This window comes from Sebastes umbrosus, chromosome 3 (assembly GCF_015220745.1).
Source record: "Sebastes umbrosus isolate fSebUmb1 chromosome 3, fSebUmb1.pri, whole genome shotgun sequence".
In the NCBI taxonomy this organism is placed as follows: Eukaryota; Metazoa; Chordata; class Actinopteri; order Perciformes; family Sebastidae; genus Sebastes; species Sebastes umbrosus.
This window is the reverse complement of record NC_051271.1, coordinates 37,151,742-37,176,524: the sequence shown is the minus strand read 5'-3', so window position 1 is coordinate 37,176,524 and position 24,783 is coordinate 37,151,742. Positions and strand designations below refer to the sequence as shown.

Below are 24,783 nucleotides of genomic sequence, written 5' to 3'. Positions count from 1 at the left end.
CACTGGTGGAAAAAATGTGGTTATGTGCGACAAAGGATCAATCCATTCAGGCTATATTGGGGTGCTGAATGTGTGATTCTTCATAAAATTACTTGGTTTCTTCCAATAAATCCTGATACATTAAGTAAGGGATAATGTACAGCGAGCCGGTCATTGTTGTGAAAGAATCCCCGACAGGGCGATGCTGCACAGACACAACGTGACACAACGTGACACAACGTGACACAACGTGACCGCTGCGCTCTGGAACCTGTTATTTCCAACGGCTTGCGCCGCGCCAGGACGGCTTTTCGTTGCATTGAGCAAAGCCCAACCTTGGACGCCGCACGTTGTGGCGATTGTAGCTTAAACATGAGCTAAAACTGCACTGTTTCGCGAGCACAGACTGCCGGGAAATGACAGTTGGTGTAGCTCTATTGTCGTCTGGATGAAAACAGTAGGGATTATACACACTGTTTAGTTCCACAAAGCCGTTGAAACAACGAAAAGTAAAATAAAAGTGTGAAAATGTGCCGTAAATTGGGAGAAATACGGGAGAATTGTGACCCCGGGAGGAAACCGGGAGTCTCCCAGGAAAATCAGGAGGGTTGGCAAGTATGCTCTACATCACAATGACATTGTACAAGTAACTGCATATTTCAACAAACTGACTGCAAGGAACAGTGTATTGCTGTACCTGTGGCTCATGGAAATTCTCCACTTAACTCTCTAGTGAACACTATCATCAAGACTCTCCTAAGAGGCTTACAAAAACTGACATTTGAGTCTGGTTTCTGTGACTTTTTAATTTTTTAAAAATAAACAAGTGTGACAGATCACATCAGATGGTGACAGAGAGTAAGCACTGACTTCCCTCTTGGTTCATAATGAATCTGATTTGGCTTCCCTTTCGCTGGCACCGCTTAAGTAACTAAAAGCTTTGCCAGCTCAGTGCTTAAGTTGGAGAGTGGACACTGGTGAGAGCACGCTTCATTTTTGTCCTTTCATCAGAGAGACATCATTTTGATTTACACAGAAAAATTTGGGAGATTTGTCTGCAGTTCTTTTAGGTTTTATAATAGATTTTTAATTGTCCCCATAAGGTCTGAAAACTTGAAAGGATTTATTTATAACTATTGAATTGTCTTATTTGAGTCACTAATGCCTACCATACGCTGGGAGACTTTGAAAAGACTGAAGTCTGGCACCCTCTCACATCACACAGACTATAATATTTTGCAAAGACTGGTGATCTTGCAGGGTCACTATTCAGAAGACTTCAACTAGATTGCTCTTGAGATGATGTCACATCCTGCTCCTGGTGGATCAGGCGGAGTACACCCTGGACCAGGTCGCCAGACTATCACAGGGCTGACACATAGAGATAGACAACCATTTACACTCACATTCACACGGGACATTTAGAGTCATCAATGAACCTAACGTGCATGTACATGTAGGACTGTGAGAGGAAGCCGGAGAACCCGGAGAAAACCCACGCTAACACGTGGAGAACATGTGAACGCCACACAGAATCACCAGTATATTAAATTCAAAATGTCTTCTAAACCAAACATACAAAGTCCAGTTGCTTTAAATTAACTCCTCCACTTGTGTCATGTAAAACTAGAAGGGTTCCTATGCTTCAACAAGACAAAGAGAATACTCTTTTTTTTAATGATTACATTATGCGCTGAATTTATTACATTATTCAGCTTTTTTTGCTAAGTTTATAATGTAATAATGTAATGTAATGTTATGAAATAATGATACGGTGACCAGACATCCCAGTTTGTCCGAGACTGTCCCGGTTTCAAGCTGATGTGTCCCGAGTCCCGAAGCATATCTGTAAAACACTCAAATGTCCCAGCTTTTATCAGTCACTAACAAATTTTCCCGGTTTTCACCACAATAGAAATAATATTAAACTTACATAGATGTTTATCATGTTCAACACATTCATTAATTTGTGCGCATGAGATAAGTATACAGAGAGCCAGCACAGCGCACCGCTGCAATCTCTATAGAGAGTGACATTGCGCACGGTCAAGCCACAATTACGCACAGACGCAACAGATATCTGCTGGTAACATTAAGTGTGGTTTTGAACCACACAACCCTTCGTGCTTATGTGCACATCAAACGTGTCGTTTTGATTAATTATTCTACACATGTTCCTTCTGCACATCGACAGGCATTTCGCTCCTCAGGACCGGACGTTCCATCTTTCACTCGGTGTCTCCATCCTGACCAAAATTTCATCTGAGCTCCACAATTTTAATTATAATAGCCTGGGACGAAACAAGTTGAAAATTAATGTACTTAGGTCCAAACAACAATACGTTTCCTCTAAGGGAACCTCTCTACGGGACTCCCAAATTGTCAGTGCGTCATGATGGGGATAGTCGTGAGATTAAAGGGTGAAAGTAGTGAATGTGATAAATCCTGATTGTCACAGCCTCTAATGCGCCCCCCCTCCTATAATAACACCTTCTTTCTGATCCCATTCCGTGCTCAAATGCGCCATAGGTGCGCCAAGTTAGCCATCCTGATGAAAACGCCTATGGTGCTTGCATATTAGCGCGTGCCCCTGTGCGGTACACTTAAGTGTCCCGGTTTGGGGGTTTGCAAATAAGGTCATAATGATAATTTTTCCTTCTCCACTCTATCGTGGTACAAATGGGAGGACATGTCAAAGAGGTGCTCTCGTTCACTCCACAACTCCACCAGTTCCTCCATGTTTACTTTCTAGTTCACCTATTGGTTGTTGACAATCTTTGTGCCATTGAAGTTACGATCACATTAAACTTGTTTGATTTTATCGGAACATCAAAACGATAAAAAGACTGACTTGAGACTGCTAAGACTGAGTTTTATGACCACCTTCCACTGAACGACGGAGGTCACGGGAGCGTGCTGCAACTCTAACAAAATTCTCCTGATTAAATTCCGACATTGAAAATATGTCTGCGACAGTGAAATCGCTTGAAGAGTCATTAGATGTAAGGTCGGTATTACTGTTGAGCTTCATATAGCGTTCCCATTTGTGTGGCCTTCGCTGCATTACATAGCTTACCCTAGTTCAATACTCACCAAATGGGTTAGATGTTTAGAAGACAAACACAGCAGTTCCTTCTCGTTTAATATAAGCTCCCTGTGATCTGCCTAACAATTGTTTTGTCAGCTCAATTTTTTATCAGCCACTTCTCTGTTTCACACTCAAGTCACATTTGGGAGGAAATGTTCTACAGTTGTTCTTGCTCATGTTATCTTTTTATGAAACTTATTTCTGCCCCAGTGGAAAAGCTACATGGAATCTCCTGCTGGCGAGCGCTGTGATCGAACATGACAGGTGCAAACGCTGAGGATTCCCACCAAAAATATGAACTGCAGTGCTCATTTTCAAACTCTGTGTTGTCTTAATATTATATGGACTTGTTTTGACTTGTTTGGCTATTAGCGAGAATTAGTTGATCAGAGAAACATAAAAAGTAAACACATTTTTACTCTTATTTCCCATGAGGCACAGGCAGTGAACTAAAAAAAAAAATCAGGTTTTCCTTTTATGTAATCATTCCGGATCCAAGATATGTAATATTCAAAGCTGCATTAGACGATTTTTTTTAAATCATCTTTTGGCCACTTCAAGGCAGCAGAGTTAAACATGTTAGCAACAATTGGCTATTTACACACACAGAGAAACATTAGCATTTATTTGCCGTGGGTTTCTGGCCAAGTAATAATGGAGGACAGAACCTGTCAAACTTAAAAAATAAATTAATCTATGAATAAATAATTATGTCATTTAATACAGTAACAATAATTTGAAAGAAAAAATGTAACCATTAATTGCTTGATAAAATGTTACATAAATTGATATTTCTGTTTTAATTTGCTTCTTTATTTATTTGTCTTTGTATATTTCCTTTATTTACTTACTCTTCTGTTTAATTTTCCCTTCTATGTATATATTAACTTTTATCAATCTTTTCATTTATTTATTTATTTTTTATTTATTTATTTACTTTTGCATTTAATTTTGTATTAATTTATTTGGAAGAGAGAGTCACAGCCCCCTCATTTGTATAGTGAAATGTAAGAAGAAATGTGTAAAGAAAATAATACAGAAATAAATAAGTTTGGGGAAATAAATAAAGTGTGAAATGCAAAGGGAAAAATTGTGCAGAAATTAATAAACACATACAGAAATAAAATAGATTTAAATATATATATATATATAAATATATATATATATATATATATAAATATATATATATATATAAGTGTAAAAGTGACACCTTTACACAATGTCATTTCATTCATTGTTATGAATCAATTTATTGACGATTTATTGTCATTCATATTAAAAAAAAAAAAATTTAACTACCGCCTCATGGCTGCCAGTCAAGTTGCAGTTTACATCCATGTCTGTCCAAAATGTCATCACTTCATCATTTTATCCCATTAGACATTCATGTGAATGTATGAATTATTGACTTGTCACCAAAAACATGTTTTGTGAGGTCACAGTGACCTTGATGTTTGGCCACCAAAATCTAGTCAGTTCATCCTTGAGTCCGAGTGGGCGTTTTTGCCAAATTGTGCCAAAATTCGGACACGGCTGTTGCCGGCACGGAGTCATGTAAATATGTATTCCTGCAGCTTTAAGTAAAGACATTTTTCTCAAAATAATTGTATGCTATTTCACACAAATTGTTAGAAGTTTTCTTTTCCTACCCATGATACCTGTTATAATAACCATGTAATGCTGATCATAGAAAGAATACATTCTTTCTAATCTTACTGTTGATAAAATATTACAGCACATTCAGCCTCAATGCAGTAAAACAACCCAGACTCTGCTCTGTCTATAGCCAACTTCCCAGAATTATTCACAGCTGCCGTGTCTTTTGTTGTCACCCATCACGTCGACATTGTGGTTTCAGGTTTGACACACCTGAACAAATGCTGGCCCTGTGTATCCAAACCCCCGACAGCCCCTTACAACAGTGCTTTTCATTGCGAACGAACACAGAGTCTCAAGACTCCAGCCTAGATGTGTTTGGATGTGCTCAGCCCTGGGAGATACATGCACACAACGAGTGACATTTAGAGCGACGGGGTCAGCATCAGTCTCATGCAGATAAGTGAATCCCATTGTGGCTGATATAGAGAGCAAACATGAACACAGAACGGACAGTAGACACACGGAGAAGAGCTGAGTGACATTGGCGCCGCCGAGCCAAGAGTGTTGTTTGCATGCCAGCTCATTACAGCGTTTAACAATGCCCGCACTGTCAGTCCCTGTTCTTAGCTGTGCTCTATTCTCCCCAGCCACTTATCAAAGATATCATTTTCCAGGCAGAGTGACATGAAATATCCCCAGAAGCCTCGACCAAAAACCTCCCGTGATTTCACACCCGAAAGCCCACAAAGAAGGGTACTCAGGTAGCGAGGGGATGGAAGGAGCAAGAAGAGCAGGGAAGAGAAAATGAACAATAGGTGTATTTGTTTGGTTTTATTGTGCGTTTTGGCGAAGCCAGCGTGCCTATGCGGCGTAACAAATGAAGATCCCAGTAGCATTGGGCTACTGTGTGCCAAGGGGAGGTTGGGAGTTTGCCTTCGCTGGCCTGGGGGGGGGATGAGCACAGATTTGGTCACTGTGGCAGCTGGAGACAGCGACTCTCAGGCCGTGTGCTGATCCTCAGATAGTGCCAGATGTGATTCCCAGAGGAGAGCGTGCAGGCAGCTGAAGACTCGCACACCATGCAAAATCAAACATGGTGGGGTGGGGAGCCTACATGCGCACACTCTTACTGACACACATTCAAAATTCTCTTTCTGACACACACAAACACACATACATATATATGTATATATATATGTATGTGTGTTTCACATATAATTACATATACACACGCACACACCAAGCCACCCTACGCTCCTTATCCCAACATTAATAATATTATGTAATCAAATAATTTATTCATTTATGGACAGCATCCAGATAATTAGAAATTAAAGCTGACTGTAATAATTATTGTCCTCATGGATTAACTTCTAAACAAATCAGCGGTCTGCAAGGACTCCTTGAAGAAAGTTTCATGATTTTCCACAATTTAATTCATTAATGTTTACCAAAACTGCTTGTTTTGCAAATTAGTATTTGCTAAATTTCTGCAAAACTAAAGAGCATCAACGCCTGTTTTATGAAACAAATTATGAAAATTATGAAAGATAATCAGACAAAACTTTTGAAACCACCATTAATAATTCCACACACGACGATTTAAGTACTTTCAGTCTGGAAGAGGAGTAAATTGAAAGAACACCTGTCATTACCTAACTATGTAATTATATCTAAGTACTATAATTATATAGTGTAACTGTATACTGATGAAAATTAACATGCATTTGCTAAGTGCCAGTGTATCATTTAAATGAAAGAAAAGCATACTGATTGACTAGAAAAGCACATTTATTAATTTCTTACAAGTTTTACAAAGGTGAATGTTACATGAATGTGGTGGACTACTCGCAGCATACTTCTGACGACGCCCACATGAGCAGCGCGTGGCGGCTGCGGAACCTGTTGTTATTTATTTCTGCGTCCATGTTACGCGTGGCTTGGCTGCGTGTCTGCTAGAGATTTGAGGTTTCGCCTGTTTTACCGCGAGCCGCACGAGATTCATGGCAAAAACAGCCATGATCTTTTTTTTTTAAAGTTATTTTTTTGGGGGCATTTTCCATTTTTATGACAGGACAGTGTATAGAGTCGTGAAAGAGAGAGTGGATGCGGAAAGGGCCACAGGCCGGATTCGAACCCGGGCCGCCGCGGTCAGGACCAAGCCTTAATACATGGACGCCCGCTCTACCAACTGAGCTAACCCAGGCGCCCATGACAGTGATCTTTTGACAGTTTATTGACATCATACCACGGCTCATTGAATGAGTAAAGTACGGGGTTTTAATTGTGGATTATTACTATTATTTACAAATTACCACACGTTTCTTAACCTTCATCTGTTTAAAATAAATATAAATGACATTTATAATGAAATGAAATAGCCATTATGAAAGGCAAACTCTATGTAGAAAGAAAGAGCTGGCAGCAGCAGAAACACAGAAGAAACACAGCTGGTGTGGACAACCGACGTGTAAGTCACGCAACAAGGCGGCGGTCAGGCGCTGCTCACACACACAGTGTGTCCAGACCGTAAGACATGGCTTTCATTTGTAGTTTTTCAGCTTTGGAGTTTTAGTCAAAACTGATAGGCGAATTCACAAAGAATGAATTGCGGCTGCTGAAAGCATCATGAATTACACACCACTCGCTATCTGTCCCGTCTAAAGGACCGATTCACAAAAGATATATTGCACTACTGATATTACAGCATAAACACTCCCATAAAAGTTTTGCAGCTGAGTGCAATTTGCCCTGTTTTGTGACTGATTTCAACTATCCATTTGGCAAAGTGTAAATGTCTTCTTTGCACCAAGAACACAGTAGGCAGAACAATGGCTGAGAGAAAAAGAAAATTCTACAGTTCTAACTCACGCAGGCTCCGCCCTCTACTGGACTCTATGAGGAATACTCTCTTCCAATCACAAACATGCATTCACCCATTGACAATTTACATAAACCTAGCAGGCCAATCGGGACGTGTCTACCCAAATACATGCAGAACCCCACAGTATATAAAGCTGGTCATTCACTGTACGATTTTAGCCCTTTTCTGGCCCGAATTTTGAGCCGCACGACTCATTTTAGAGTATGACCGAATTTCAGCTTTGTCGGGTGTTGTTTGCAGTGAACAGGGGAGACCGAGGAGCGGTTAATTCCTCCCGACCGGCCGTTGGACAGTCGGATGAATTCATGAGATGTCTGGTCGGCCGACCACAGGCTCTCACACAGTTGAAGCAGAGCCACAAGACGATTCCCCAACGTCAGTGCCTTGTTTCTACTCTTTTTACAGTAATCAGAGCGTAGCTTTCAACATAACAATGTAGGCCACAACAGATATAGCTAGTGAAATGTAGCTTGCTTACCTCCAATTCTCTCTGCAAAGCCACCTGCAAGTCCATATGACGGCCTCTTTTTTGTAGACGTTTCAAGCAGACAGGATGGCACAGATGATCAAGGCAGCAAGTTTCTGCCTTGTTAACATCGTGACCCGTACAGACCTCTGCTAGCAAACAAGCTTTACCTGCCTCGGAGCTTTCAAACAAGTCTTTGTTGACAACTGTCAACAGCCAGAGCGGACCTTAGAGGCCGACAGGCCGTGTTTTGTTTTTCATTTTACACGAACAGTGTGAGTTCGAGGCTGATGATTGGACTGTACAGTGTGAACACAAAAATCATGAACTTTGACTGTCATTCTTTTCTCTTCAACGAACGGCGATCTGCCTGCTCGTCTCCTCGAATGGAGTCGCCGTTTCTTGAACCTCGTCAGTGCCCGTCATGTCCCGGCCTCATCGCTGAGATGGATCTTCACGACGCCTGCTTCCAGTGCCTCGACACAGACCATGCGATGAAGGGTCATGCCCACCCTTAACGAGGGCCTCGTCCAAATAACAGCTCATTCGTAACCTACCACTCAACTTGCCTGAGAGGAAAGTTGAGGGGAAGCAGAACAACGCGACAGCGAGAAGAGAGCGTCAGCGGGATAGAGCACCCTTGACTCTGGCTTCCCTGGCGGAGGCTCGCAGATGAGGGCCGTGTTCCCTGCCACCGCACTCCCCCACGACGTGGTGGCAAGGTTTTTCCGCCCCCCTCCCACGTTGCTGTTGATGCTGCTTAAAAAGTTGATCTTGGAAATCGTGGTTGAAAATGTAAAAAATTGTTAAAAAAACCTCCCCGGCTCTCAATGATGTCAAATTCAGCTTGAATTCCGATCATGGCATTTCATGGCTGCCCAGCGTCAAAGCACACACACACACACACACACACACACACACACACACACACACACACCAACCATTCCCGCCCCACGTCCAATAAAGGAGGCAGCGGGCTGGGATGATCCTAGGCGATCAGGGTCGGTGGCATGGCGCTGTGTCCATTCACCAACGGTATATTGGCGTGATGTTGTCAGAAGCACAACTCACTCGCTATAGCGGCTTTGAATAACATATTGACTGGCGTGCCGGTGGGTGGTGTGCGTTCACGGACCTCACCGGCGACTCGGCTTTTTCCATTAGTTGCTCCCCATTGTGGCCGCTGTCATTGTGTTACAGTACTTACTATGAACCTGCACGCATGGATCGCTCCCAGCGTTAACCTCTCCGTTGGGATGTGAGACATCACACCGTCTTCACTCTGGAGGAGGGGGGGCAGTACACACGCGTCTATTTCTCTCTCATCGATCTCCACACAGGAGAGGGACACAATGTCAGCTGCTGCATTACTGGCGAGCCGGTGGTGTGTTCACGGACCTCATCACTGGGATCGGCCCTTTTTTTTCTTTCTGCTCCCCGTCATTACTCTGTTATTATGAATCGACGTGCGCAAATGGTCCCTGGTTCAACGGTGGGATATCTGGCTGTATTACCTCAGGAGGGATGCACTTCCTTCCAGCTTAACCCTTAACCCGTTCAAGGACCTAATTTCCGGCTCGGACCATTCCTCATCAGTTTCCCGTGGGCCAGCCTTGCACTTGTTGAAGGTCTGGCGGGGGTAAGGGCTGAGACAGGATATCGCAGCTATTTAGCTGCTGCCCTGTAGCTGGTCGCTCGTCCTCTAACACAGTTGTACGACAGCAGTGACTCAACTGCGTGTCAATGGAACGGACGGGCAGGACGCTGAGACTGGGTTATTTTTTTTTTTTCAGTTCTACAGCATTCGTCCTCATTTCATGAGCGTCAAAGAGGTATATCTATCCTCGCAGAAGGAGTTGGATTACCTCTCAGCAGAGATCCATGCCCTTATAGAGACACAGTCTCTGTTGTCCCCCACTCACGACAGGCAGAAATGGTTTTACTGCGTGGGGTTGTATGACTTATCCATAGCAGGTGTATTGCTTACAGTAGATGGCAGTCGGCGCGCCCCCAGCATTGAGAAACAGACAGAACACCGGCACCAGATCAAAGCAATAGAGTGTTGTGGATGAGGACGGCAGAAAAAAAACATTTTAGCCACCAAAAAGAAAGGCTCACCTAAAAAAAAAAGATATTCCTTTCAGTGTACGCTATATTTAGAATATTTTTCAACAGTGAACTGAACTGAAAGTGAGACGTATCTTTACTGTGTGTATACTGCGTCATCTGAGCCTGCTAGGTTTGGAGAGCGCATAGATAAGTTTCACTTTCAGTTCAGTTCCCCGTAAGAAAGGAGAAGAAAAGGGCCGTCTGACGGCAAGATAAAGTGGTGTAAATATTTCAAATACAGCGTACACTTGCTGTGGCTGAACGGTAGAGCAAATCCCCTACCATTTGGAAAGACAGTGGTTCGATCCCAAGTGAGCATTCCTGAAATAGCCACCAGTCCATGCAGACAACGATTAGGCAAGGCATTATGTTTTAGGGTTGTCTGTCCATCCTTACTTTACCTCAGAAACGCCTGGAGGGAATTTCTTCAAATTTGGTACAAACGTCCCCTTGGACTCAAGGATAAACTGATTAGAATTTAAGATCTGTGGTCTTTATGGTACAGCATGCATAACATCATAAGAAGAGTTTTTCTGCAAGAGTTTTCATAGCCAAAGACTATCAACAAATCCTAGAGGCCTTGTACTGCAAAGTTCTGAACTTTATCCTAACACTCTCACAGAGGAGAGCTGCCGTTAACGGGCGTGGCTGGTGTCGACGCCTGGCTCCAGGGCTACTCAGCCAGTCTTTTCACATGCAACAGCAGCGGGGTTGGCGTCCGGAGGAAGGCAGTGAGAAGCTAGGTGAATCTCCTCGCCACCAGTTTAAACAGTTTTCAGCTATAAGGTCATCAACTGGGTCACACCAGTAGAGCTGAGAACCGGAGCCCTTTGAATGGAGAACTGGTTCAAGTGAGTGCTTCCTGAGACAGGGGTGTATTAAACTTGAGGGATATAACTGTGGTCAAAGGTTAAGGTCACTGTAACCTCACAAATCATGTTTTTGGCCATAACTCAAGGATTCATATGCTAATGCTAACTAAAACAATTTCACACAAAAGTCTAAAGTGATGACATTTTGGACACACATGGATGTAAACTGCAACTTGACTGGTTGGTGGAGGCATACAACTGTGAGTCGATAATTCTAGTTTTGTCTTTTTCTCACGTGAATTATAAGGTCATGAATCAGATAGTTCTTCCTGCCAGACCTTGCAGTGCTCTTAACAAGCTCCATTAGTTTTGAGTATGTGGAAATTGTTGTTTGAATTTTGATCGGTAGAGCTCTCAGGCAGCATTTCACAGCCTGGACGTACAATATGGGCTGTTTGCAAGGACAGAGAAAGATGGATAGGCATCGACATATTTCTTGGAAGGTTGTTTGTTGAGGTCAAAGTTTGATTTTAATTGACCAAGATTTATAACAGCGCTTCTTGAATATTTTATGGAGTGTGGCAGTTGATAAAATTTGCAGTCTTGTGATTGGACTACTTTTGCGAATATTAGTGATCACAAGGTCTTGCAACAAGTCAACATTATGCCCGCTTACAGCATCTCTTTTGCAAAGTGCAACAGCCCTCAAAATCCCTTCAAAAAACATTCATATGTTCAGTTTCAGAGCTGATCTGGAGCCTTCTGAGCAGCTGTCAATCACTCGCAAACTCCGACCAAACGGTCAAACTAGGCAGCGCTGATCAAATATGAATCAATATGTTGTTACTGTAATGCCTATTTCTCTCCTCAAATGTTCTCAGAATCATCTTGTAGTGTACTGTTTAGCTGTAAAATGAGAAAGTTTGTGACCCAGCAGCCATGTTGAGATCAAGTTGAGGAAATACCAAGCACCACCCACCAGCCGGACCCGACTTTCTCATTACAGTAACAGAATATTACATCACATTTGATCAGCACTGCTTAGTTTGATTGGAGTTTGCGAGTGATTGACAGCTGCCTCTGTTGAATGAACAGCCAATAGGAACACTCTCTCTCTGAAATGACCTGTGATTGGTCAAAGTCTCCCGACACTGGCTAGATGTTCTAAAGCATGAAAAAAGAGCCATGAGGAGGAGCAGAAGTCTAGTTTTCTCTCAGAACACTTATACTACAATATGCTGAAAGGTTATTATAGCATTTTTGCCCAATGATACCAACAATGTTCTGCCTATACTGCAGGGTTAATGTGTTTGGCGATGTAGACGATTGTGTTTGGTCTTTCTGTGGTGGCGAGGGTGGTTTTGTGTGAAAAAGGTGATATCAGTGCATAGTGATTATCTATAGCTGAATGAGGTTCTGCTGTGCTGTGCTTCAGGGCGACTCTATGCGCACCAACATCCAGCTGGATTTCGGCGACGGCACAGCCGTGTCCTACTCCAACCTGAGCTGGACCGAGGAGGGGATCAAACACGTCTACAAGTCTGCTGGAATATTCCGTGTCACGGCGCTGGCAGAGAACACGCTGGGTTATGACACCACAACACTCTTCCTGCATGTCATATGTAAGTGCTGCTGTTTCAATTTCAAATCTTGCTGTTAGTTTGTTTTGTATGGCCTCTCAGGCTACATGCAGGCTAAGGGCGGCAGCTCTTCCTTACTGGTGAAGGTTGTTGAGACTGTTTGCAGTCTGAAAGGACTACCTGCAGACATATGGCCCACTCAGGGCTAAAAATGTACCGCCAACTTAGATTTTAGGGTTACAGAATATTTAACCAATATTTCTACTCACTATAAAAGCTTCTATATACAGGATTCAGAGCATTAATATAGCAACAAAGGTACAGTAGAGTTAAGTAAGTTAAGCAGAGAATGACGCTCTCCCTCTGTGTGTGTTTTAATCCAAGGTTCTCGGATGTGGAGGCAATAGATATGCTCAGAATTACGCATTGAGCACCTTTAATGCTCTAACTGCTCAAAAGACACTATATAATTGAACATTAGTCAAAGATAGGACATTGAAGCACAGAGCTCTTTGTGGTAAAGATGTAAATACAGCATTGTCTATATATATACTGAAAAAAAAAAAAGTTTGGAAACTTTTGTTTGGTGGATTATTTCTCTGTTGTTACAATGCTAATTGGCATTGTATTTTACATGGTTGGAAAGCCTGTTTATTTACCTTTACACTGATGTCCAACTTGTAAGGATCGTGCATTTGTGGGATGAGCAGCACAGCTGATTATGTGGGTAGCGCCCAAGAAAAATTTGCCAAAATGCTCCGTCAATGGTAAACAGTGTATTCTCATAAGGCTACCAGGAAGTCTGCAATGGCTGCCCTTCACCGTCAGGCCCGTTTGCGCTGGTGTCGACAACACAGACAATGGAACCATCATTGTAAAGGTAAATAAACAGGCTTTCCAATGATGTAAAATACAATGCCAATTAGCATTCCACCAAACAAGAGTTTCCGAACTTTTTTTCCCCAGTTTATATATATATATATATATATACACATATAGGGTTAATAATATAATGACACATGAAAGTGTTTGTCTATATATAAAGAAATAATACCAATTTTGACAGTTAAGTGTTCAATTAAAAAACTGTTTTTATTTTTCTTCATTTCCTGAAAAGTAACGTTTTTGAACATGGGATATTTCCGCCCAACAGCGACGATAATTCATGTTGCGTAGCTCCAGGTGCTAAAATATGTTCCACTGAATGACAGCCCCACTGTTGATCCATGCTAAACTCATCTGAAGTGAACTGCACTGACCTATACCACAGGATTATGTAATATAGCAGCTGTGGTAAACACAAACAACTTTTTGGGAGAAAGGTCATAACAAACTTGCTTATGCAAGGTTTCACTGTGGGCAGAGAGAATGAGAAGTGGGGGCCTGCAAGGCCACTGCAACTAATTGCCAGTTATCTGAGGATACAACACCAGAACAATGGCTTATTTTAAAATGGAGCACAGCTTTTACACAGCAGCACAACATAACAAATTACAGGACCGTCATGCTTTTCCCAGCTCTATTCAGACAGCGATGAAATAGTGTATCATTTTAAGTTTCCAAGGGGAATTACCCAAGCTCCTTTTCAGTATGTGTTGAATCACCTCTTTGTCTTGTTAGTTGATCTTTCATCGACTTGTTGAAACCATTTGAATTTAACCTCTTGCCATCCTCATGTGTCAGCCAGTGTGCTCTGTATTTATACATTTCTGATGGCAATAATTGTAGCTGGGGAAATGCCAAAAACTACTACAATAATTTCCTCGGCTGAGCATATTTAATACCAAATGACTCTCTCTCCTTCTCTCATGCACACACGCACACACACACACACACACACGCACACACACACACACACACACTGAGCATCTCAAAGTGGGGATAAAGATTAGTTCTGGTTAAAGAGGATGAAGCCAACGGAAGCCTTGGCGAGACGAGCACCCCAAACCGCAGCACTACAGAAACCTTTTCGTTGGAGTATTTCCCACCAAAGCAGTGTATTACATCTGTCCGCGGCAGGGGAGCTTCATCCTCAAGATTAGTGTAAAGCAACCCAGACCCCTGTCAGGTTCTATTAGGTTCTTAGTGGGGAGGTTTTGAGGCATTATCCAGAAGGTATCATGTCAAAACTACATGATGGTGTCAACATATTTTCAGTGTTAGAATGGGACTTTTTTTTAGTCTCCATCACCATAGTTACAGACCCACAAGGACCTTTTTAACATCAGGGATTTTTTTTTTTGCTGTCACCACTGTATACTGTCAGTCAACGTCAGAGAAACATTTGATCGCCTGTCATTCTAAATTATTCTGGCCAACTTTTAGCGATCAGTTCCAGGGGATGAATTTGCTGTTTGGCAGATTTATAAATCAAGGGTGTTAGCAAATAACTAGAATGGAATGGCTATGATGTTTCTCACTTTTTATAATATGGGACCTTTAAAGTGTCCTTGTGCAAGACACTGAACCTCAAGTTGCTCCCGATGTGTGTGAGCATGTGTGGTCATGCCAATTGTAAAGTGTGTTTTTTCTGTTAAGGTAGAGAAGTGCTACATTAATGCAATCCATTTACCATTTTCTTATTCACTTATTCAGTTCAGGGTATGGGGGGATGGATACTATCCCACTGGGCGAGATGCAAGGAATCACACTGGACAGGTCGCCAGTTAATCACAGAGCTAGCACACTTAAAAGGACAGTCACACTCACCCTCGCACCTTAGGACTATTTATCATTTCACCTGAGGTGAAATTGGACACACATTGGACTGTGGGAGAAAACCTGAGCACACCTCCTGTCATATAAAAGTGATGGTGTTTGGAGTGTTTCTCTGCCTGAAACAAGCTTCACACCCCCATGTACTTAGGATTTGTGATCTTGCCAATTGGCTTTTTTTACTTATTTGAATGAAAAGCTCAAATGTGTCTCTTTAGAAGTCGCCTCACATAACATCAGCTCCTCGATGGTGTTTTCTTTTTCTTAGGTCCTGTGGAGCATGTCCAGCTTCTCGCTCCCTTCGTGGTCATAAAGAACAAGGAGGTGAACATCACAGCGGTGGTCTTACCCAGCCACTCGCGTACTGTTACTTACTTCTGGTGGCTAGGCAACAATACTGAGGTACTTCTTCTGCCAGCACATTAAGGCTCATTAATGCACATTTCAGTCTTAATTTTCTTTTGCATGCTACTGTATGTTGGCTTTTATCTGTGTAATTGAAAAGCATATACTGTATAATTATCATCAAGTAATAACACCTGGTAAAACATCACCTTGACATGAGTGCTTGAGTGCTTGAGAAGTGTATGTAACTTTGAGAACATAAACACAGTGATGCACGGATTTCAACAAACCTTCATCAGGGTGTCTGAGGTTGCCTCCAGTTGCCAGTCATATGACTTATACATCACTGCACTCTTTCAACCACATTTTTCCAGCTACCTTTTCATCAAGACTAAAGATGTTTTCTGGCTGTGGCTGCCTATCCACCTCGTATAAGCTCATCACGCTGTAAATAGAGCAATATGACACATAACAATATAGCAAGTTTTGCGAACTAGTATAATAAATGTTATTTATTATCGCAGGCCAGAAAATCTGACTTTGAAACTGATATTGCTCTCTGACTATTTCACCATTTTTCTGATCTATCAGTTCTCTGCTGGACGTGTATAATTAAGGGAACTCCAATACCAGTAAAATCAGCTCCTGTATCATTTCCCTCGCTGTGGTTTCTGTGGTTGCCACGGTTACACAGCAATGGCAAAGGCGGGACAACAATTGTACAGTTTAAACCTTCATAAGTTCTGAATGCACCACCACTGCAACCAACTTCAGTGAAATGTCTGTTATCCCGTTTACATTTAACGCAACGGAGGTGGCAGCAGCAATCACTCGCTGTCTGTCTGAAAACAGCGAGTCTACAACCAGCTAGCAGTTCTCTGAGGCCGTACTTAGACGCAGCAATGGTAAAATCCACTTACTAGCATGTTCACAATGACAATGCTAACATGCTGATGATTACACCTTAAAGCTGGCTCACACTTCAGAGATTGATCTATGGTTGACCTTAACACACCTTTTTCGCTTATATTTGACAGTTTATAGTGTAGAAATGTAGCAAACCCATTTGCTGTAACTCGGCCAAAGTCACTTGACTACGAAGGCGCTCGAACACCCCCCCTACTTTAACCAAATTTCACATTGCTCTCAAACCAATTCCGGTTTTTGATGATCTATAAGTCACACCACTGATGGATGGACTGCATATAAGGAAACTACAGTCAACCTGGGACACCACCCTAATGAAGGCCAGATACTGTTGCCTAAAATGTCTGGTGAATAAAGCAAAGTCCATGTGTGTGTGTGTGACAAGTGTGACATTATTTTGTACCTGCATCTTTTGCACTTGCAGCCCATGGTAACGTTGGACGGGAGCATCTCACACACCTTCCCCAACGACGGAATGCACACCATCACGGTCCAAGTGGCTGCAGCCAGCAACATACTGCAGGATACCAAGACCATAGCTGTCAAAGGTCAGTATTCATTTTTCTAATTCTGGATTCAACAACTGTGTTGACATCTTTTGATTTTTTTTATATGTTAAAAAAATGCAGTCTTGCAGTTAAATATTACAGAATTCATCTTTCAGTCAGATAATTGTAAACTGTCATATTCTGACTCCGCCCGTGTGTAAAATGTTTTTGAAATAAAACCACTCCTTACTTGAGTAAAATATATCACACTGCTGTTGGAACCTCTAAAGAATATGTCTTCATTTGAAATGAAGTATGAAAGTATCTGTAAAATGCAATGATTTATTACCTGTGGATGGGTTAGCATAAAACTGTGACACTTTCTAATTATCTAGAAGTGCATCTGGAACATTTAGCCAAAGGGAAGTGCAGGGGATATGAGAAACCCTTCCTCTATTCATCAAGTGTTAACTACCTGAAACTCAACTTGAGCAAAATGACAGTTGGCACAGCTCCCTGAGAATAATGCCCCCGGATCCGAGTGAATTAATGGCTGATTCTCCCCCGACTCTCCTCGACAGAATTCTTCAAATCTCTACTTTTATCTTTCTCCCCTAATCTGGACGAGTTCAACCCCGACATACCCGAGTGGAGACAGGATGTGGGGAGAGTAATTAAGAAGGCTCTGCTCCAAGTGAGTGATTTTCATTTTCTCTGTCCTCCCCTCTTTCTTCCGCCCATCCTTCTGTCTGTCTTCAGCTCTTTTCCATCTTTTTTATCCCTCGTTGTCTTTCTCACCCTGCTGTTTCTCATTATTTCCTATACCCCTATACCTTTGCTGCCCAATACTCAGTGGTGCGACAAGAGAACGCCCTCAGGCCACCCTGTGATTCATCATCAGACAGGTGTGAAGACGCCTCTGCTTTCCTTCTCACCCAAAGATGGCTTCATGAGGGCTGATTCTTTAATTTTAATGTCTCCAATAAAATGATCTCGGAACTTAAAGCACGGGGGCTTGGTAGGAGATCCGTGAGTGACGATACCTGTCACCTAATGTGTGTGTGTGTGTGTGTGTGTGTGTGTGTGTGTGTGTGTTAGCGTACTTGAACGTAGGAGGGGTGCAAGTGCTCTCGGTGTGTGTGGGAAGCTCAGCCATCATTGTTAAGTGCTACTCATCTCCCCATTCATAGCTCATGAATAGCGGACTGCATTTGGTTGTGCTGCGCTCTTGGCCATCTTACCAACGGATTGAGCATTAGAGCTGCAGGTGGGCACTTTTGGAGGAATATTCAAATGGATGAAGGGGATCTCATGAATAACCTGGACAACCCCAGACCCAGACTATAGGTGTGAATGTGAGCGTGAATGGTTGTCTGTCTCTATGTGTCAGCCCTGTGATAGTCTGGAGACCTGTCCAGGGTGTACCCCACCTTCGCCCAACGTCAGCTGGGATCGGCTCCAGCCCCCGCCCCCCGCGACCCTGAATAGGATAAACAGTTACAGATAATGGATGGATGGATGGATATATTGCTCCATAAAGACCAGAAGTAACTAGTTCAAGTTAAACTTTAAAGGTCCCATATTGTAAAAAGTGTGATTTTTATGTCTTTTATATTATAAAGCAGGTTTAAGTGCTATATAAATACTGTTAAACTATCAAAAAGCTCAATATACGGAGAAATACATACAGCCAGTATTCAGAAATTTTGCGTTTGAAATAAGCCGTTAGGATTTCTGTCCATTTGTGATGTCACAAATATAAAATATTTAGATAATTACACAGTTTTAAACATAAACATTCTAAATGTGTCCCAGTTTATTTCCTATTGCAGTGTATATAAATAACATTATCTGACAGGAAGTAAACATGGACCCAAGCTGTTTCCTAGCAACACAATTCCATTGCCACTCCGTTGAAATGCGCAAAAACGGAGCGTTTCTGACAGAGGGTGAATACAGGTATATTCAGACAGACAGTATGAGGAAAATAATGTGTTGTTTGAACATTAAAGCATGTAAACATGTTCTAGTAGAAACACAAAATACAAGTATGAACATGACAATGAGCACGATATGGGACCTTTGAAGCCAAAATGAACAAGAAGTCAAAAGTGCTCAGAATCACCAACATTTGAACATCTACAGTCTCATGACAAAATGAGCAAACTCCATACGCTGATGAAGACAGTTGATTGATTGAGCTAGTAAGTGAGCTGACCTCAAACTAAGATTGTCCATATAATGAGGCAATCATTAAGACCAGAAGTAACATGTTTCTGCTACATACTTTAGACCGAATTGATGTTAACAACCCCTAAGGACACAGTGGTGTTTGTTTATGTTTGAACTCACCCGACTGAGCATGTAACTTCACTCTTCAATTAATCAGAGGGGTTATCGATGCATTCTGGAACTCTGTGTACTTCACTAATCACAGAGATGGGCATGAAAACTAACATGTTCTGAGTCACAGTTAAAGGTCCCATATTATAAAAAAAAGTGAGATTTTCATGTCTTTTATATTATAAAGCAGGCTTAAGTCCTATATAAATACTGTCAAAGTATCAAAACGTTCAATCCACAGGCTGAACACACAGCCCGTATTTAGAAACGCTGCATTTGAAACAAGCTATCAGGATTTCTGTCTATTTGTGATGTCACAAATATACAATATTTAGACCCTTTGCACAGATTTAAATGTAAACATTCTAAATGTGTCCCAGTTTATTCCTGGTAGCACAATTCTATTGCAATTCTGTCGCAATTCCGTCGAAATGCGCTAAAACAGAGTGTTTTAGACACAGGGTAAATACAAGCATATTCAGGCCGACAGTACGAGGAAAATAAAGGGTTTTTTGAACATTACAGCATGTAAACATGTTCTAGTAGAAACCCCAAATACAAGTATGATCCTGAAAATGAGCATAATATGGGATCTTTAAACTCTTTTAGTATGTGGATGAAATAATGTGTATGTGCCTTAAAATGTTTTTACTTTTGTATGGCAATATGTTACCATTTGTCTCAGGGCTGCATTGTTCACATTATTGTAGTGACAGTAACATGTTTCAAGTGGCTGAAGTTCGCTACTTACATTTTGTCATCTCAAAAAAGTGCATTTTTCGCCCAATTTTCTCTGCTTTATTTGATAAATAAATTTGATCAACACTTGTTTGTTTGCCAATTACGTTCCACTTCACAGCAGGTAAAACGAGGGTAGATTACTGCCTTTCATTGTGTCTGAAGGCTCCAGGTTCACTGTGTGGGAGTTTAGTGGTGCATACAGCAATTCATGCAGTACTATCAAATATTTGCAATTCAGGAAATTACCATGAAGCTCATTATAAATGATAAGGGCGTTAACCTTCTTGTACCGGAGTTAAAATCGACTATAAATCCTTGATTATTCCACATTATATTTTGCTGTGTTATCTGGTAAAAGGTGAGTCTTGCAAAATGTTGGTAGTTACTGCATGAATTGCTGTATGCACCACTAAACTCCCACACAGTCAACCTGGAGGCTTTGAAAGGCAGATATCCATCCTCATTTTTTTTACCCTGCTGTGAAGTGGAACATAACTGGCAAGCTAACAGGTCTTGATCAAATTCAGTTGTCGAATCAAGCAGAGAAAATTGTGTGGAAAACATCCTTTTTTAAGATGACAAAATTAAAGTACTGAGTGGCTGTACTCAGTGTACTGACTTTGAGTTCTACTGTATCAATTTAGAGATTTTGCAAAGTAAAAGTCTCTAGAAGTGTATGATCCAACATTTTCCCACGGTGTAGTGTTTAAAAGGCAAACAAAACTAGCATTGAATCGTAATATTGAATAGCAACACTTAATACATAACGAATCGGCACCCCGGTATCGTGATAGTATCAAATCAGGAGATAAGCATATCTTCCCTGCCCTAATAGGCCACTACTGATCCCTCATTTATTCCACTCTCTGTACATTTTATTCTATCTTAAAGGATAGGTTCACAACTTCTCAAGTCTGTCTTAAACAATAGGCAGATGCCCATATGGACAACAGCTTTTTCTTGCTTGGAATCATTCCTCCTTTTCATACTGGCCCTGATTAGATCTGTTCTCAAATCAATTTAAGTGTAAGTGATAAGGGACAAAATACACATTCTGTGTAAAAATACTCTCCATAATCTATCTGAAGCTCTTTTTGTTGCTGTCGCTCCACTGCATCTCAGCATTGGAAGATATTTGACTGCTTGATTCGTCTCAGACTATTTAAGCCTTTGTTAACTTGATATAAAAAAAAATTTCATAGGAGGAGTGTGGATTTTGTCCCCCATCACTTACATTAAAATAGCACTATGAATGGATCTATTAATGGCCAGTATGAATAGTATGTTCACATTTCTAATGATCACGGACGATTACATTTCTAATGATACTCCGCAGAAAGTCCACATAGGGAAGGGGTTGGGGTGTGTGGGAGTGTCAAACAAACACAGGACCTTGAGGAACACCATAGAAGAAGCCATGCTGTGATTTGGTATCAAAAACCTTTGACATTTGGAGATTTCTGCAATAATTGCATTTTTCGGCGATTGGTTGGCGAGCACTTCTGTTGTGTAAACTGCTCAGAAACCCCCGTATTGTCAATCTACCTGGGAAAACAATCCATCGTCTGAATGCCTTAGGTCTGTATTTTGAGGTTGTAAAGTTTCATGAGGCTGTGATTATCCTAGAGGTCACCACAAGTCATTTTATACAGTGAGGTCAAGTTTAAAAAATGTCTCAATACAATGAAATGGCTACTATGAGGACTAACATCATCACACATGAATATAATTGGGCTCATTGGATCCACAAGCATCTCAGCTTTATAGTGAGACCCAATTTATGCAATTCCAAAACTGTTTAGGGACCCCAGTATGCAGAAATATTCAAATACACCATTGTAGTATAGGCGAAAATAAAACATTTATACTGAATTCAAAAAATTGCATGGTTTTTGGCCCAAACTGGCTGTGATCATCATAATGTGGGCATGTCTATAAGGGGGAGACTTGAGGGTACCAATATAACCCATTTTCAGTCACATATCTTGAGGTCAGAGGTCAAAATACCCTTTTGAAAATCACCATGCCAGTTTTTCCTTGTCAGAATTTAGCCCAACTGTGGAGCGTTATTTAGCCTCCTTCCCAACAAGCTAGCATGGTTGGTGTCAATGGGTTTCTTGAGTTTTCTAGTTTCATATGATATCTGTATCTTCACTCTAACTCTAAAACTGCCTGCGGATCTCAGAGGGTTAAAGGAAAAAAAAATGTGATGCAGGTGAAATGATTTTCTTTCCCATTCCTCTACAGGTCATTTTTGCCCTGGGGCCCCACAGCAGGTTGATCTGGCCCTGGCTTGAAAAAAAATATGAGTAAATACTTCCTGTATTAGCACACAATACACTGCAGTAACAGATTGAAACAGTGCATATTGTGAGTCATGTCAAGTTCCTCCTCTGAAAAAAAGAAAAAAGCTGGTTGGTTCAGCTACCTTTCTCCTCTATTGCATCATAGTTGCCACCTACACTCGACTGCTTGACTGCTCACGGCACAGATTTTTGTCTTTTCCCGTTCCTGTCGGCATAGCTTATTTAACTAGGAGAAACTGTAATATACAATAATCAAAAATTTGAATTTGCGATTTGATTCAAAATGATAGAAAACAAGAATCTTTATTCTGACCTAAATAATTTCTTTTTTTTCCCCCTCTTGCCAAGCTTGTCCATTAGTCGATAAGGACAACTGCTGTTTTATAGGAGAACCCCAATATCCTTAAATGGGTTCATTCAGCTTGTCTAAGGGCAACCTGGTCTCTTAAACATTACGTTCTAGGGATGCACCGACCGAGTACAAGTACAAGTACTTACATTTGGGAACTCGCCGATACCAAGTACCGATACGAGTACTTCTCTGTGCCAAAAGACCCTCGTTAACAGCCAACTGGAGGGTGTGAGCGACACACAGCAGGCTGGGGAGTCCCGCATACGAGGCGGTGCACCGCGACCGGCTCTACTGTAGGTCGCCTTGGAAAGGCTGGGGGGCGAAGGTTCTTCCCGGGGCCGTTGCCAAAGCCACACCGGGGTGGACTGTCCTCAGTGCGGCACAACCACGTTGTGCCCCCAGGGCGGGGCTCGGCCCACGTAAAAGGCGCCAGCGGCGATCTCTGCAACCCACTCGACCCGTCTTGAAACACGGACCAAGGAGTCTAACGCACGCGCGAGTCAGAGGGTGCAAGCAAAACATTGTGGCGCAATGAAAGTGAGGGCCGCGCAACACTGGCCCGTCTCGCCCACACCTTCGGGGAGGTGGAGCGTGAGCGCATGCGATAGGACCCAAAAGATGGTGACAAGAGGTTAACGTCACGCTGCCGTAAAGTGGTATCGGTGCCGCTGTATCGGAGCCGTTTTGCGAGTAAGAGTACATGAGCACAGTGTCGGACCCGATACCCGGTATCGGTGCATCCCTATTACATTCCCATACAACAAAACTGCATTGTGAATTATGTTTCGAGGGGAACTTATTTTCTCCCGGATTACGTTTGTGTTTGACATATCACAAATACCTTTCTAATCATAGTCCGCGGAAGTCCACGTAGGGTGGGATCGGTGTGGATGGATGGGTCAAACACACACAGGACTTTCACCAAGGAGACCGCTGTTTGTGTCCCATGTGAAACTAAGTCAACATTGACTTATTTTAATGTATGTTTTGTTGCCTAAACATAACAAAGTAATTTTGTTGCATTTTGTTTTGTTTCAATTTAGAACATTAACCACATGTTTAAAACTGCGATGTAATCCAGGAGAGTTGTATGGGAATTGCAAAGGATGCACATGCGGAGTGTCAGTGCCATGCTACACATTAGATTGATCTACCACTGATCGTAGATCTAGGATTACAATGCATAACCATCTTCAAGAGACTCCCTTGAAGAGAAGTATTAAATGGAACCAGGGTTGAAAATTCCAATATGTGGCTTTTTTTTATTATATTACACTTGTGGATAGTGGCAGATGTGTCACTTTTGTTTGTTTTCATCTTTTCACATTAGAGTTTGATATCAGCCACTACCCATGTGAAATTGCTGTAGATCTGTTTATGAAGCTGGCACTGACACAAAGTTCAATTCCAGACAAACATATAGCCCATGTGGTCCCAGGAAGGGTTATTTTTCCTCTATTTTGTTATGGTTGAGAACTCTTGCTTGAGACAGAGGCCAGTCCACAACTGATGGCTTTCCAACATAGTAAACAACTCCCCAACAATAAAATAGGAGATGAGAGAGGGAACAACTTACAATTAAAGTCAAGGTCCATTTAACTGAAGCCCCATTGCTGAATCTGTCACGTCATGACTTTGCACTCTTCGACGAGGCTCATTTTTGTGCCACAGCCTTTACTGGTCCTGAATGCACATCCAGTAATGGAGGCTATTTCATTCTACTGTGTCTATCTTCAGCCACCTCCCTCTCACATTCCCTAAATGTCCCCAACTCGAACTCATCCAGCTTACAATGTTCACACTCCCCCATAGCTTTCCTCGAAGGTTAATGCAAGCTATCAAGCTATCATCTCCTTATTGCTTGCCTGAAGGCACCGAAATACTTCCTCATCCAACTGATGCATGGTATATCATACACAGTAATATGATATTTTCATCCTTTCATTCTGTTAAACAATGTTGATAATTAACTTACTCTCAAATGATTAGAATGTATATTGGGTTTTAAGAGATTCCCCTCACACTAATTGAAACACGATCTGGATTTCA

At 41.8% G+C, this 24,783-nt stretch overlaps 1 protein-coding gene and 1 long non-coding RNA gene across 3 annotated transcripts in view; one reads left to right on the top strand and one right to left on the bottom strand.

Annotated features, from left to right (window-relative positions):
* sorcs3 (sortilin related VPS10 domain containing receptor 3) overlaps nucleotides 1–24,783 on the top strand; it is a 296,330-nt gene that overhangs the window by 249,332 nt on the left and 22,215 nt on the right. Inside the window, exons 19-22 of the mRNA XM_037764124.1 lie at nucleotides 12,373–12,559; nucleotides 15,501–15,634; nucleotides 16,929–17,052; nucleotides 17,574–17,686. Of these exons, the coding sequence (XP_037620052.1) occupies nucleotides 12,373–12,559; nucleotides 15,501–15,634; nucleotides 16,929–17,052; nucleotides 17,574–17,686 (558 nt within the window). The remainder of the gene's footprint in view (nucleotides 1–12,372; nucleotides 12,560–15,500; nucleotides 15,635–16,928; nucleotides 17,053–17,573; nucleotides 17,687–24,783) is intronic.
* Nucleotides 15,307–17,046, bottom strand: LOC119484947. Of its 2 annotated transcripts, none has more exons than XR_005206144.1 (3): nucleotides 16,908–17,046; nucleotides 15,868–16,022; nucleotides 15,307–15,531 (listed from the first exon to the last, which is right to left on the bottom strand). It is a non-coding gene; the product is annotated as an uncharacterized LOC119484947 (long non-coding RNA). The 2 variants fall into 2 exon arrangements; XR_005206143.1 differs by lacking the exon at nucleotides 15,307–15,531 and adding an exon at nucleotides 15,583–15,721.